Source organism: Falco rusticolus, chromosome 9 (genome assembly GCF_015220075.1).
Source record: "Falco rusticolus isolate bFalRus1 chromosome 9, bFalRus1.pri, whole genome shotgun sequence".
In the NCBI taxonomy this organism is placed as follows: Eukaryota; Metazoa; Chordata; class Aves; order Falconiformes; family Falconidae; genus Falco; species Falco rusticolus.
The window spans coordinates 3,442,652-3,458,673 of record NC_051195.1 but is presented as its reverse complement, the minus strand read 5'-3'; the positions used below and the strand labels follow the sequence as shown (position 1 = coordinate 3,458,673).

The following is a 16,022-nucleotide window of genomic DNA, read 5'->3' as shown; positions in this document are numbered from 1 at the left end:
GCAACTGAGGTCCTGCAGCCAGCATGCTGGTCATCACAAACCTTATCCCACTAGAAGAAAAGCTTAAGACACACCCATATATAATCGAAATGATTCTGTAAAAGGGAAGATTAAAGATTAGTGAGTATACTTCAAAAACACATGGACAAAACCTGAAGGGGCTCAAAACTTCCCTCTATTGATTGCCAAATTTCAGTCCAGGTTTATAAATGCCACACCTTGTCTGACTGAAAACGATAGGAATGTCCAAGGAAATTCAGTTTTGGCTTCTTAATTCTCCCTGAAAAAAGTCCATATTCATCTACAAGAGATCCCTAAGATAATTATACATGTATCAGGTATATGTAAGACCAAGGCTGAAATAATTTTTGTAAGGCAAACTCGTAAACTTAATTTTATTTCCACATGGAATAAGAGTAATACATAATTAAAAAAAAGGTATTTTAAAAATGTCTCTTTCCATCAGGTATAAAAATCTCTTACTTTGTGTATTCCCAAACACGTAACATAGGTAGCCATTCATCATAGAAACGATCTAGAGCATAGAGGTCATTCACCCCAAATGAAAATTGTACAGCAAAACCGGACGATGGGTATCTGGAATGGAAGCAATACCACTTCCAAAGAATACCCTTAATAGAAATAGGAAAGAAAAAAATTTACTTATTAAATGATTTTGTAAGTCCTCCACACTACCTCCAAGAGGAATTAGCATTGTGAGTGTAGAATAATTACTTACATGCTTTGAGTCAAAATGTTGAATTTACTTACAAGGTAAATTCAATGAAATTGAAAATGTAATGAAAGTCAATGAAAAAAAAATTATTACAAAAACTGTGATACTTTACTGAGACGGAACAAACATTCCTCTCGTGTAGTCATATGCAATAAGTATGAAATACAACTTGATTGAATCAGTACATGTACAGAGTATCTCTTATTTATTGCAAATATATTTCGTGCAGGGTAACAGTTCTGTTTCCATTCATCCTTTTCAAAAGATACTCCTAATCTCTGTGACAAGAATTTCAAATATCATTCATGGCCAAATACTGCATTTGAATTTCTTGGAGTTAATGTTATGAAAAGGAATGTTTCTTTGCTCCAAGAGAAGTGCCTCCAATTCAATATGATGCATCAAAAAAATAAGGTGAGAATCCAAAGAGTTGACATAATGATGTGATAAAACTTTCAGATTTTATGGAAAGAAGGATTTTTCAGTTTCCTCTTCATAAACGAAAAACATATATGCACAGTGTGAAGAAACATATTATGCCTAAGTATGTAAAATATGTCGGCTTGAACATTTTACAATGTAATGAAAAATATTTTTCAGGATGTGTGCTGGAGAGAAATAAAAATCTTTTATTTTCTCCATCTTACAGTTGTATCCCATTACCACTTTTTTTTCCTAGCTGTAAAACACCAGCATTGGGATATTTACGCATTGTGAATTAGGAGGAGTATTTTTTACTGGCTATCAAAATTTTAATGGCATTAGCTCTACTTATAACATGTTTTCATTAAAATGAAAATGTGGAAAGTAATAAACTTAATATAGACCCTTGAAGGTATCAGTGAGGCTTTATGTTGGTCATGGGATTACTCGTGTTGTTTCTGTTACAGATCATGATCAGACAACAGCACAAACCTCTTTTTCCACTGACGTCAAAATGAATTTTGCTATTGTAATACAGAATCACAGATTTAATATGTAGAAGCTGTAAGTAATTTTTCAACTTTCATTTTATTGACTCCGGTACTTCCTGCCTTAGGAGTGTACTTAATCCTAGGTATATGTAATTTCCATTTAGTGCAGATATACATGTAAACTGAGCCTAAGGAGTGCCAATCTGTATAGGAATTTAATTTAAACCTTAAGTTAACACCTGAAGCAAGGTTGTCAGCAGTACTTTTCTCATGAAAGGAAACATGCTCCTTTAGCCTCCTTCAAAACAGAAACAAATACCACAGTCTGAGTTTCAGATTTGAACCTCGAGGCCCAGAAAGGATAGAATATAGGAATAGCTCACTTTGTTATCTAACTACAGCTACCTGCAGGTTTACATTAACATCAGAGTGCTGTTTTGTATCCCTTGTTCGTACCCCGGATCTGCAAAGCTGCCACGGAGTTCATGGAAGTGATTCCTGGTTGTCAGTAATCTAAATGAAAAGTCAATCCAGTTCCCTGACCTACAGATTATTACAGTAATAGTCTTAAAAATCTCAAAACCCTCTAATGCCCGAGCAGCTTCAGCAGTTTTGCTGCACATAATTAGTGGTACCACAAAAATCGCAACATCAGTTGTGTAAAACTGCAAAATACTCATAGTTAGAAATAGATACTACCGCTTCACTGCTTTTCCCTCTTACTTCTTTCCCTTTTGCGGAAAACCAAAGATGACTATAGGAACAGGGCAAGTACGTCTATTATTTCAGTTAATTCACTTTGATTTATCTTATAAAAATAAACCTGTTAAATCAAAGAACTCACTTGTAACTTGTCTTTGGTAAGAACTCTAATCATTTACCCATTAATGCAGGATAAAGATGATGAGCCATGAAACTGACTTTGAAAACCTTTTGATCTTCTCACTCCCGGGCATAATGCATAAAGGTGCAGTAGTTTGCTCTATCACAATGGCGATTGAATTCTGCCGGAGGGGAGCAATGAAATTTTAGATTGGCTTAAATGTGTAACTGGTGACCTGGGCAACAAATCCCAAGGATGGGAAAAGGAAAGGTATACGAACAGAGAAGTAAGACTCCTTCAGGTGTCTGAGATGAGTACTTGATCTCAAAAACCTGACAATCACGAATGCTGTTGCAGAAAGTGGCCCCTTGCGTTCCTAATGATACAACAAAATATGAGGAGAGAAGAGAGATTCAACCCTGATCTTGAAAGAGGACCTGTTTTCATGCTTATCTTTGCAGTACGGGGCTTCTCATTTTGGGGAGGACTAATCCTAACAAACAGCCAGTCTGACATTTCACCGCTCTTTATGTCTCTTTAAGACTTATCTTTCTTTCTGCTGGCTTTTATACGGTTTACTTTCTTTTTGCTAAAGACCAATTTTTAAATTATTTTTTACATCATGGCCCTGAGTCTCTCCAAGCATACAGGGGTCTGGACCAAGAAGCTCATTTCCCTTGAAATTCTTCTGTAATCACGTATGCCACACTCTAATTAGCCCGAAGGTGTTAAGCTTCGCCTAGATTTTTGATTTAGGTTTAGAAATTAGGTGGTTTCTAATGTTTATGGCCAAGGATTTATTTGAACGGCGCACTCAGCAATGTGGCGATACCCAAACGCAGAGACCCTGCTACTTTTAAAGGTTGGCAGAAACCTTGTTTTAGCCCGTTTCTGTGGGATGGGAGCAGCCAGGAACCCTCAGGGGCAGGTGGCCGAAGGGGTCAGGGCAGGAGCTAAAAACCCACCAAGAATCGGGTGGTTTCTCAGGAGCCAGTGTCCTGAGGGCACCGGGACCCTCCTGCCGGCGGTGCCCGGTGGTGTGGCGCTGGGGGAGAGTCACGCCGGTTCCACAGGGCCGGTTTTGCCAAGGGAAGGGAACTTTTCGGCAAACCGAGGCCAGGTGTACCTGGAATAACATGGCACAATTAGGGAGGCCGCCAGCCAGGCACCACCCACCCTGCTCTCCTTTGTGCGGAGTCCGGCCGGGTTTTCCCCTCAGGAGCAGCAGGGCCGGGGGGGCGGCTGGAGCTGCGGCTTCTCCCGCGCGGGGCGCCCGCCGCCCGCGCCCCCTCAGCGCCCCGGGGCCGGGGGGCCGCCCGCGCTCCCCCGGCACCCCTTCGTTCCCTCAGCGCCCCGGGGCCGGGGGGCTGCCCTAGTTCCCGCCGCCGGCCCCCCGCCGCCCAGCGGGGCTGCCCGCCCGCGCTCCCCCGCCTCCCCCGCGGCGGGCCGGCCGGCCGGGGCGCCAGGCCGCTGGCTCCGCCCGCACCACATGACTCCGCCGTCGGTAGAAACTTTTCCCGTCCCGCGGTTGGAAAATGGCGGCGTAGGAGCGGGGCTCCGCATCCCCGCCCGGTCCGGCCGCCCCCCGCGGCCCCCAGCACCATGACCCGCTGGGTTCCCACCAAAAGGGAGGAAAAATACGGCGTAGGTGAGGTCCCTCCCGGCCCCGCTCCCGCCTGTTGCGTTGCGGGTGCCCGCGCCGCCCGCGGGGAACCCCCAGCCGCGGGCCTCGCCCCCTCCCCGGCTCCCCGCGCCCCGCTCGTCGCGGCCGCTGGCTGAGGCGGGCCGTGGCCGCGCTCCCCCGGGCAGCGGTGCCCGCCGCTCCCGCGCCGCCTGAGGAGAGCTCCCGGGCCGCCCGCGGGGCCGCCGGTGCCCCGGGCCGGCCGGGCTGGCCCCGCTCCGCTCCCTGCGGGGCTTTGCTGTGGGGAAGTTCGGAAGTTGTCTGGAAACGCTGGGCGACCCGTGCCGGAGTCACCCTTGCTGAAAAAGTTGCCTTTTTCTCCTCTCTCTCTCTCTGTTTTCCCTTCCCGAATACTGCTTTGTCTATGTAGAAGAGGGCTGGGAGTTATTTTTACATCGGTTTCTGGTTTTCCCCTCCCCGGTGGCAGCTAAACAGGATACGCTTCCAGCGCTGGCTCCCTGGTGGGAAGAAGCTCTGCCCTCCGCCATGGTGATGCCCGGTGCTCCCGCATCTCCTGGCCTTCCTTAGGAGGCCACCAAGGGAGAAGGCTCTGCGTTTCGCAGGGAGTGTGACTTTCATACAGATGAGGGGTTCCCCCTTGCCGCTGCTGCCCAGGGATCCATTTCGTACTCTGCTTTTCCCGCCCCGCTCGCACAGAGGGGGTTTGTGCTCTTGCCGGTGGTTACAGCGTCTCCGCCGTAGTTAAACGGGACCCATCCCTGGTGGGTTTGGGCACTGGTGTGCCAAGAGCGCCCATCTTGACTTTGAAGTTGGCTCATTTTGCTCACAGGCTTTCTTTTAGGGGTTACGGAGTAGAAAAGTTTATTGGCGTGAGTGAAAGCGTTTGTCATGGGGAAGGAAGTAATAAATCTGACTATTCAATTTGGAAATACGGAATTCAATGTCCACCACACTTCCCGGACCGTACTGATTGCAAAGAGCAACTTACTTTTCATATATACCCGCAGCTAAGCCTTGTGTAAACAACATGAGCAGCAAGAAGAGAGTTTCTGGGTCTTAAGTAAGAGCCCAAGTGAATTTTAGGAATTAAGTTCTGTGTGTACATCCCTAGAAGACGAGAGCATGACTTTCAAATTACAAAGTCCAGTTACACTGTGTGAGACCTGTGAGTAATTTCAGTGCTGAGGATGCAGGACAGATATACAGAAGCGCTACAGAGGGCAGTTGCTTGCTAAGTTTTCCAAATACCTGTGTGGTGAGTTGTGAGGTTTTTTTTATTTTTTGGTTTGGTTTGGGGTTTTTTTTTTGTGTTGTTTTTTTCTTTCTTTTTTTTTTGTGTGGGGTAGGTAAGGTGTTTGGGAAAGACTGGAATGGCTACATTGTCACATAATGTGCGCTAGTGTTACAAACCAGTAACACTCGAAAGCAAGTTCCTCTTTTGCAGGAACTTTCATCTGCTGCTGTGGCAAAAGCGGTTGCCTGGACCCAGCTTTCCAGGAATCGATGTCTTGAGAGTGATTTTGAAAGGGTGAGAGAATAAGACACCTGGAACAAACTGAGCATTATCCAAATATACTTGAAGTATGTTTGGGTGTCCAGTGTGGGAAATTGTCTGTGTGGTAAAAAAATGTGACTGAAATGTAATTAAAAAACAAAACTGGTTTCATTGTTTCAAAAAGCACAATATTATGTGCTCAACTGGTGGTGAATTGATACTTTGTGTCCACAGCTCGGGAGGTTTGTTATGGTTTTGTAATAAGTTTGGTTTTCTACAATAGTTTATTTTCTTTTTCCTGCAAGTTGGCTGAGAGGGAAGATCCTCAACAAAATTAGGGTATTTCTCTGCTGAACTGCAGGTGTGTGAGAGTTGAAAGTAGGCATAATGGTGCAAGGAGATAAAATCTGATTTAGAGCTAATTGAACATTGCAGTTTGCTGGCCCCTGCTACACTGTTAGATGTGGTTTTGGGAAGGATAGCTACTTTTTGGTGTCCTGAGGAAGGTGAATATGAATATTCAGTTTGATTACATGTGTTTTATGCATCTTTGTGTTGTTAAAAAAGGCGCTTCTGTACACTGTGAGTCTAGTGATGTTTTATTTTTTACTGCTTGTGAAACTTTCAGGTTGTGGAGAATTGATGCAGCAGTTACACAGTTCCAAACAAAAATGGAGAAGGCCCTGTTAATCTGAGCATGCTAACATAGGAATAGTTTTCTTCCTAACTATTTGTCATGACCAGTCCTGGAGACTGTCATTGGATCAGTATTGTCTGACAGTGAAACAGAAACATCTGCCTGCTCCCAAATAGAATTGTTGTACTGCTATTTTGGTGAAACATACATGTAATATACTTGGTTTGTAGGTTTCACTAAAGCAAAAATAACAGGAAGGTATCTATTGCTATGGGTTGGGTTACGTTATTTATGTCACTGTAGTGGGAGCTCAAGAAATGTGTGTATGTATACACATGCGTGTATATACAACACATGCGTGTGTATATGTAATACATATGTATACACTGGTTTTCTTCCTCTTGACTAGTATGTTCCTGTGCACAGCTAAGCTTTAATGTCTCAAGTCCCAAAGATTTGCTGGCCGTGATGCAGTTGGACTAAGTTATTGCAACATACCTATACTGAAAGTGTGGTAGAGATACAGATGTGTTAAGAAACACTTCTGCTCAGCCATCTCCACTTTGCAAAACCCACCGGGTTTGCAGATGGTGCTGGATGTCCAGCATTCATGTAAACTAAACTCACTGCCTTAAAATGAGGAGGGCTGCTGCATAGCGCCTAGGCATTATCTCAGCAGGCAGTTGGGAGTGTGACTCAGCTCCGCTTCCTGAGAGAATTCGGGGCTTGGCGTGCGGGGAGGCTGGATGAAGAATGGGTGTGGATATAATGGGATAATACAGTTATTAGATTAGCATACGGGGAACCATCTGAAACAGTAAAATGATCAGCTTAATTGAAGTAGCTTTTCTCCACTCCTGATGCTGTGTATCTTTCTCCTTCCTCTCAGCACCTAGCTCTGTATTTCATCTCTTGCCCCAAGCTGTTGGGGAGCCATGTGGTCATGTTGAGATGGCCATATGGGTGTATGGCTTCCTCATTTGGGTCATCAGAGGCTTTCAGCAAACCCCAGAAGCTGCTTATGTCTGCTGCGTACCCATGGTGTTGCAAGTGGCTGCTCACTCTCATATTTCTTGTTTTTAGTGCGATGTGAGAATTGTAATTTTGGTGTTCTTCCTTATGCCAGTGGAGAGGAGATGTAACAACATGCTTTATGAAGTCTGTGAGCCTGAATAGTGCTTCTGAGATAGCACAAAGTGGCTCTTGTAGCTTCCAGATCATCTTGACTTCTACTATTATTTGACCCTTTCCGTTGGGCTCAAAACTGCACTAAGACGTAGAACTGATGCTACTATGGTTACTACAAATACCATTTTAAACATTCCTTTGTGTTCAAAAGTATGTGCAGATATGGAGTAATGACACCACTACTGTGATAGTTTAATTATTTTTTAAAAATAAACAGTGAAACAGAATAATAATGCCACATGTGTCTGCACACGGTCACATGTAGAAGGAGAACTTCCTAGCTACAGGGCTTATGCCGTCTGTGAAATCCTGTTAATTTTCTGGATGCTGACTCTACTTTTCTCTGCTACTCCTAATGAGTTACTGGAAAATAGTCGTGCCCTTATTGTAATCAGTAAGCTGGTGTGGGCTCTGCCTTGCAGGCAAGGTGCTCCTGGCTTTGGACAGCTTCATAAATTCAAAGCCTTGATGAAGAAAGGGCTGGACATCTTTACGGGGAGCTGCATGGAGTGTTACTACTCCAAGACAGCATGCGATGCCTGGGTAGGTGCTTCCTAGTGACATGTTTTAGGTCAAAGATAACATCAATGTCAAGGACACTAGCATTTTAAAAATAGTCTGTACTTCTATGACTGTATATGTACAATTGGTATATCTAGGTGTGCTCAAGCTTTCTCCTAAGTAGATGGTGCTGCAAGTACTTGAGATGGAATCTGTGTTTCACAGTCTTTAGTCAGTACCATGCAAGCTGCTCGGACATACTCCATGCTGTGGAAGGTGTGTATTTACGTGTGCGTTAATTTAACAAAACAACAAGCAAACAAAATACCCAACCCACAGACTAGACCAATTTTTACTCTGGGCCACACCAGTTGGGAGTCCTGTATTTTTGTGTGTTACTGGTGAGTTTTTGTTGCATGTCATGACAGGGCAAATTATAACTAGCCTGATTTTAGATGCTTTGAAACCCAGTGGACTTTGGGCACACTTCAAGGTTAGGGTATTTTAGTGCCTTTCTGAGATTGGGATAGCTTTTTGGAAGGTGTATATAGAAGTATCTTCAAACCAGGTATGCAGGAAAAAAAAATATTACTAGGGGAGGGCTGTAACGAGTTGGTGGACTAAGTGGTGATACAAAGGAGACAAAGCTCTGTGAACAGGGGGATGAAAGCAGTGCTGTTGGAAGCATGGGAACTCCTATGGCCAAGCACTGCTGCTTTCCTTCTGCTGCTTAAGGAAGGACTGTGGTGGTTTGGGACAGATTTAAGGCTTTTGTGGAATTCTGGATTTACAGTCCACAGCTGTGGTGAGTGGTGGTGGCATGTGGAGACTTCTTTACTAAGAGAGCTGGTGATCTTGTGCTTGCATATTCGTGCCTTAAAGTAGGGAAGAAAATGTTTTTAGGAAATGGAAAAAGGTGCAATTTAGCGATGTGTCTTAGGAGTGCATCTTAGTAATTTTAGTGATGCTATGTTGTGAGTGAGGTTTGGAGCTCTCTGCCAGGACAGTTACCTTTGGGCTGTTACTGTCGGCAGGACTGTGCTCTGACACATCCCAAATCGAGGGACTACGAACACCCATGCGATATCTGCTGATGTATTAATCAGTGCATTACCATTTTGAGAAAGCATATGCAGATTCAGTCTTCTAGGGACAGAATACCTTATCGTACACTCAGATTGGAGTTTTATTTTGTGATACTTTACAATACCTTTTAATTCCCTGCTTGCTGAGGGGATGCATTCTGTGCTTCCTTGTCCCTGGTGTTACATAAAGCAGAGGTAAGGGACTGGCAGCTGAAGCTTCTTCCTGAGTGAGTGACTTTAATTTGACTGTAGGCATGTGCTTGATTAGTCAGTTTACTCAGCAGCCACTGTTGCTCTTTGTCAATAACCACTTCTTGCCAGCAACAGATTGGAGAGGGATAAAGATAGCAGGGAGGTGGAAATAAGCTGGCACCCCTGTTTGTTTTCATCCAGGTCAGTGACAACATTATAAACCAGGATTGGTCTGAGAAATGATTCCTATAGGGATTTACCAGAAAAACTTTTTTTTAGATTTTTTTTTGTTGTTGTTTGTTTTCTTATAGGGCACATACTGACTCGCCATAGGCAGTTGGCTACCTATGGGTGTAATATAGAACACTTATTTAACCCTGCAGAGTAAGTTCCCTGTCAGCTTAGACATTTTTTTCAATAGCTAATTAATTAACAGTCTTGTTCCTAGAAAATAGAAAATAAAAGGGGAGGAGGAATTTTCACAAGATGAGGATTTACGCTTTACATAATATACAAGTATGGAACTGACAGTAGGACAACGTCCCAACTTAAGATTTTTTTGGTTTGGTATTAATTCAGGGGGAAAACTATTTCTGAATTTCAAGTAGTACCTTGGTGGGTTTTATAGGTTTTGTCTCTCATTGCCATAAATGCCTGATTTAGGTGCACTGATAATTTTAAACTGTTTGCCATAACTGGCACAGCTTTCTTTCTATTATAAATGCATTTTCCTTTCTGCATAGGCAAAACTTTCAGGGAAGGGGAAAGTAAACTGGATGTGACTTAAAGTCAAAACAACATCTCCAGGAAGCCTTTCTGTCAGCTTGCAACTACAGGCATCAGTGTTGCAACAATTTTTCTTTGAAATATTTGTGTTTTTGGAGTTTGTCCACTGTTGGCTGTAGAGCACATGCAGGATACGCTTTGTCTAATCCTTTAGTAGTCCTTCAGGACTGAAATCCAATACATCTTGTTAAATACCTGTAGATGTGTCCAACTTTAGATAAATGTCTGAAAGCTGACTCATATTAATGAATTGAAGCTCAAATGAGGAACTAGTGCTAATCCAGTTTTAAAGTATTTGCTTTATTAAAGATGTCAGTCTTGCCTCACCTCTCCTACTTGCTGCAAGGCTGAAACTTTCACAGAACATTCAGTGGTGGCTAATCACCATCTCTGTGAAACACACGGGCTGCTCTTTATAGGTTGTCTTTGACAGGGAGATGGACCACTGGCAAGGTAGCTTTTTTTTTTTTTCTTTTTTGTAAACTTAAGCATTTTTAATTCTGTTTTCTGGCCTGTGGTAGGTCTCAAGGCTATTCTGACAACAGTAACTTTCTGAATAATGCTTTAATGAACTCTTTAATGAGTTATTGGAATACTTTCTTCCTTTAGCTTGGGGGAGGTGGGGATGAGTGGTGAAGAATTGAAAAAATTGCCCTATCTAAACCAAAAGAATGTTCAAAAAGAGATAATTCTTGTAATTCTGAAACTTTATCTAAGTTTTCAGGCTTTAGTTGTGAAAATATTTATGTATTTATCTACCCATGTTTATGTAATTTGTGCATTAAATCTGTTTTCTGATATGAAGACTTGTAACACAAGAAGCAGCAGTTGCTAAATTTCAGTTTCATCAGCAAAATGTGAAATATCTCTGGAAATATTTTTCCGCTCCTTATAGCTTTGTAACTAAACTGAAATAATTACGTTGAGAACTATTATGTGTAATCATGTATCCATATATGTAACAAAACAAACAGATGGATGAATAACTGAAGTAACTATTGGCCATGATACTTGAATTTGATATTTTTTTAAAATATATTTCTTAGCACTGCTGCTTTATATAGAGTGCTGTTTATATTATTTTAACTCAAACCTTTTTATAACGTGTTTTCAGAGGTTTGTGGTGGTTGATTTTACCAAAAGGTGTTGGAGTAGCAAAATGTCTTTCTGTTACCTGGGAGAAAATGCCAGCAAGTAAGTGATACAGGATTTGCTGTGTAATTTATGAACACGAATGGAAGTGAAAGTGTACGTAATCAGTATATATTCTTGTAGGCACTTGGTTTCTTAAGGCACTCTGTTCTGTACATCTCTGCTGTTGTAGCAGCTGTGTCACTTTAATGTTTCTATGGCACAAGTTAATCAATGTTGAGCTTGAAAACCTGCTCGAGCAGCTCTGAAGTTGAGCTAGGTGCAGGGGTACAGTACAGCGTACTGCAGTGAAGCAGGAGTCCCACGTTTGGAGGGCATTGTTGGTGGCATCATGGAGAGTGATCTTCCTTGTTAAGGAACCTTGCAGCTTGACATAGTGAATCTTCACTGATTGCTGGTAAAGCTTCCTGGAGGCACAGCTTCTGAGCAGCTTTGAAAACGTAGATCTGACAGTACAGGTGGGCAATTGGGATTTGTGAGAGTGCATGAACCATGAAGTGCCCAAGAGCCTCTTCAACCATCTAAATACCTTTTGGAAGTCATGCCTTAGGTGTTTGTGTTTGTCTGCCTGCCTTCTCCTTCTCTGAACAAAGCACGGAAGTACTGACATCACTTAGTCTGAAGTTGAATGTAATAAAATAACATATGTTTAGGGAATGTAGCTGAGTAGCCTGTGGGTCCCAGGAGGAGGTAACCAATGCCAAACAAGGAGTTGATGATGCTGGACTGTACCCAAACTAATGCTCAAGGACCTTCAGCTGTGCTGTATTAGTAGAGGAGGGCTTTCCTAATTCCTGTACATGGAATAATAATAATAATAAAATAATAATCCGGAAGAAATAAGATGGCAAACTCTGGAGCTGGTGGGGCCTGTGGTCCCTCCCTAAAGGGAGTCATTGGAAGGGAGCAGGTATACAGGATCACGGAAAGCTCTGCTGTTATGTGTGTCTCCAGCGGCATGCCTGCCTCCCAGCTGACGCTTCAGCCTTTAACATCCTCCTAATTGTGCCAGCTGGTCTGCAGGAAAAAGTGGTGGCAGGAAGGAGTGGTTCAGTGAATGTAGTTGAGTTCTTTTATTGAGTTGTTTCTGCCTCAGCATCGTGTGTGTATAGTATTATCTGCAGCAAAGGCTGCATATCAGAAATGAAGAGAAATGAAAGCAACTGGTAATGTAAAAAATATTCCTGTAGTGGACCCTGAAACAGGAAATCTTTCAATGGTGAGCCAGATGGAAGCAGCTGATGATAATTTGAGTTTCCAAGAGTCAAGAGACACAGATGGTGAACAATGTAAAAGGACGCTCGCTTTCAAAATATCTGCTGTGCGTATGACTTCAGTGAACAAATGACCCTGAAGTGGCTGCAGATTATCAAGGCAGTGGCTTGGAATGTCCTATAAATACTGTCCTCTAAAGGAGGGTTGCCCTGCCATTTAAATGACTAAATAGAGATATGGTTAAGCGTGTCGCTTGGGTCGGGAAAGTTAAAGATAAGGGTGTGTGGGAACCTTTAAACTTTCTCTTGACTAAATATAAGGCTATTCTCCCAAAATATGAGCATATAAATAAAAACATCAAGGTGGCACTAGGTAGAGTTTTTGCTTTAATTATTATTGTTTTTTAAGTAATGGAAAGACTAAAAGAGGTTGTGTTCATTAGCTCGTTTGACTTGCATAGATCTCCTGCTGGTCAGTGAATCTGAAAAAGGGACCAGCTGCAGGTGTGACCAAGCTTGTATTTATTCCTTTCTTAACTGCTATGGAGACTGTCTTACTTACAGTCCTTACTTACTTACTAAGTCTCTCCATCCTTGCTTCTGCCTTGCCATACAGCCTGGGTTTGAAAAGCTTGGCCTCTTGGTTTCTTTAGTTTTTTTCTGCTGCTTTGGGGTTGCATGTTAACATTTCTGCTGTTTTCCATCAGACATTCTGTGGCTCTTTCATAGCTCAAATATATGGAAAATAATTCTTATGCTCAGGCCTATAGTATGTTGTGTCTAAAGCGAGGCAATGGTGATGTTTCCTGGTGTCTGGCCTCTAGGCTTGGCTGCTGGATGGCCTGATGGCTTTGGGTGCTATGTATAGCAATGTGTATTGCTTTGTATCTTTTGAGCAAAATGTGATTATGGTACAAAACTGTCTACAATTACACATGAAAGCTTTCTCGCTCCCTGGTTATTTTCCTTCATGTTTTTTAGTCTGTCATATGCTGCTTAATTTTTAATGGTCTCTAAGCTTTTTTCTTTTTTTCTCATATTTTGCCCTTATAGACAAATGCACACCAGTTTTCTGCAGGCATTGCCCGTTGTCTTGTTGTCCCTGCTGGAATTCCTTCCTTCCTGCTCACCTAGCTACCCCTGTTTCACCCTTCACATTGATGGGAAATAATGTTTATCTTTGGAGACCTATATCTGAGGCAAATGGAAAATATATGACCACTACTGTCCTTTCTTCCTCCAGTAAAGAACTGTAAACTCATTTGTGGTACTTGGAGGCTGAATCATTTCACTGGCAGAGGACGTGTGCAGTAGATATGGACCCTCATCACTTGCTGCTGTTGTGCTGTCTGACTCTTGTCTGTTATTTTTTCTTATGACTAGTAGGTGTTGGTTGTGTCTCCATCAATTTATAGCCTTCCGGATGCTTCTTTGACCAAGAATCTTAGGTGGAGTAGACCTGAGACACATTTTTGGTTTTCCTCTCATTTGGGGCTGTTCTATTCTGTGCTGTATTGTTGTGGGATTTTTTTTACCCCCACCCTCCCCCCTTCTGTGGACTGATCTCTGAAGTTTCCCATGTAAAGGGTAAGTGATGTAAGCAAAATAGTGGTATTAATAAGGTTGTTTTTTTTTTTTTTTTTTTAAAAAAAAAAAGGTGGTTTGTGTCTTTTTGTTTCTTTGAGTTTAGTTTTGGAGGTATTTGGGCTTCGATTTCAAACCAGACTTACCCTGTAGAAGGTATGTCTTTGGTATGGCAGTATCTAACTCTGCTTCCTTCCTCAACAGCTTGTCAGCAAAACCTCTATAGGTGTTGACAATCTGTTTTCCACCTCCATATGACCTTGATGAAATCTGTTCTGCCATTGTTTTGTGTCTTTTCTGATGCTTCTTACTAATGGTTGGGCATAAAGAAGACACCCTTTTTCTCATGGACTTCCCAGGTCATGGGCAACAGTATGCAGAAAAGCAACTCAGAATTTCTGTAAGACTGGGACTTGCCCACAAACACAACAGCTGGTATTGACTACTTTTTAAAATTAATTTAGTGACATATGACAAAGCACTGGGAAGGGATTGAAGCAGTGGATAAAGATCCTTTTCCCAGAGTTGTCAATTATTGAGCTCTTCTGATGAGAGAACAGTTCTTCTTACTGAACAGTGTGTGAAGTGGCTGGAGATAAGAACAAATATTTTTGTGACACAGAGGTATTTCTTGGACAGTAGTTTCCATAGTGTGTGAGTCAAACGGGACAAAAAAGCAACCCCAAACTTTTTGATGTAGAGCCAGATATTCTTTTGGTATTATTATATTACACTTTTTTTATTTGTTGGTTTTGTTCTTGAGTGTTTCACTGTAACTAAAAGGATTAAAAAAGCACATTAGAGTTTATCTGGATAATGGGGACAACTGCAGTTACATTAGATGGGATTGTTTTACTGCTAAGCATTACTGTCCTAAAAAGCTGTAGGACTGATAAGGTGCTGATGGACGAGGGAATTTTTTTAGTGCTGGCTAATACAGAATTGCCTGCTGTAAGGTCTCTGTGTGTGTCTGAAATGCTGATTATGGGAATTAGACTTTGAACTCTGTTTAGTCCCATCTGGTCTCTCTCCTGCTGAGTCATGCTACTGGGATGTCAGTACAGGTAGCGCACATGCAAGTCTTAATATGAATATAACAAAGCCTTGTTAAACCGGTGTTGCCTTGTAATCGTGCCTGCAGCATTGATGGGGAGTGAGTCGCTAGTTGGTGTACGTTGCCCACGTGATGGGAAGAGTGCACCATTAGCAAGATTTCATTTGGGAAAAAACCCACCATCTTTGAGAAGCAATTGAATCCTCAAGGAGTGCCTAAAACAGCTCCCTTTGAGATCTGTGGAGTGGGAATTCTTATTCCTAAAAACTAAAGCAGTGAACTGGATATAGCCAGATGAGCACATTTGAATAAAGACTTGAGAGGATTACTTAGGTATGGTACTGTTTAAATTTTTAGAAGTTTTGTGTGGGTTCAGCTTGTGTTTGATTTTTCTAGTTTAATGTGTTATTGAAATGACTTATTAACAAAATTTTATCAATAATTTTTGCTGCAAAAGCGACCTCTGTTTATTTACTGAACTGTGATATAATTGGTTCAGATTTGTGCCTTAAATACTGAAAGTACAGTTTGGGCTTAATGCAACAGTTGCTGGTTTCTGTGGTTGGAGTGCACAGAGGTGAATGTGTTCCTGGCTGAACACTGCAAGAAGTTTTAATACTCTTTGGGCTTGATTATTTAAAATATTGGGATAACTGTAAGCTTTTACAGTCCAGGCACAATACCATTTATAACGCAGTGTGCTGATCTGCGAGCTGTTCTTACATCATGAGATTAGGAGTTCATGTATTATGTTTGTGTAATAGTGCCGTGATGCTTCCATTACATTTATATAAGGAGTGTGGAAATCAAAAAATAGTTTAGTGGAGGGGAAATAGAATAATTGCATACCAGCTCAAGTGTTGATAAGATGGGTAGTGTAGTGATGGCATTGAGAAGTGATTGAGTAAGCTTAGTAAAAAGTAAAGTATTGGTGAACATTAGTGAAGCCTTGGGCTCTACCATTGTGTTTCCCTTCTTACGCATCTCCGTATCGCAGGCGTTTCTGTTGTGACCTTTGC

At 42.2% G+C, this 16,022-nt stretch overlaps 1 protein-coding gene across 2 annotated transcripts in view; it reads left to right on the top strand.

Moving 5' to 3' along the window:
• Positions 1-3,973: 3,973 nt before the first annotated feature.
• Positions 3,974-16,022, top strand: part of DOCK1 (dedicator of cytokinesis 1) — a 319,129-nt gene continuing 307,080 nt past the window's right edge. For both annotated transcript variants that reach the window (XM_037399460.1, XM_037399459.1), the window contains exon 1: positions 3,974-4,121. In XM_037399460.1, the coding sequence (XP_037255357.1) occupies positions 4,076-4,121 (46 nt within the window). In that variant the 5' untranslated portion in view covers positions 3,974-4,075. The remainder of the gene's footprint in view (positions 4,122-16,022) is intronic.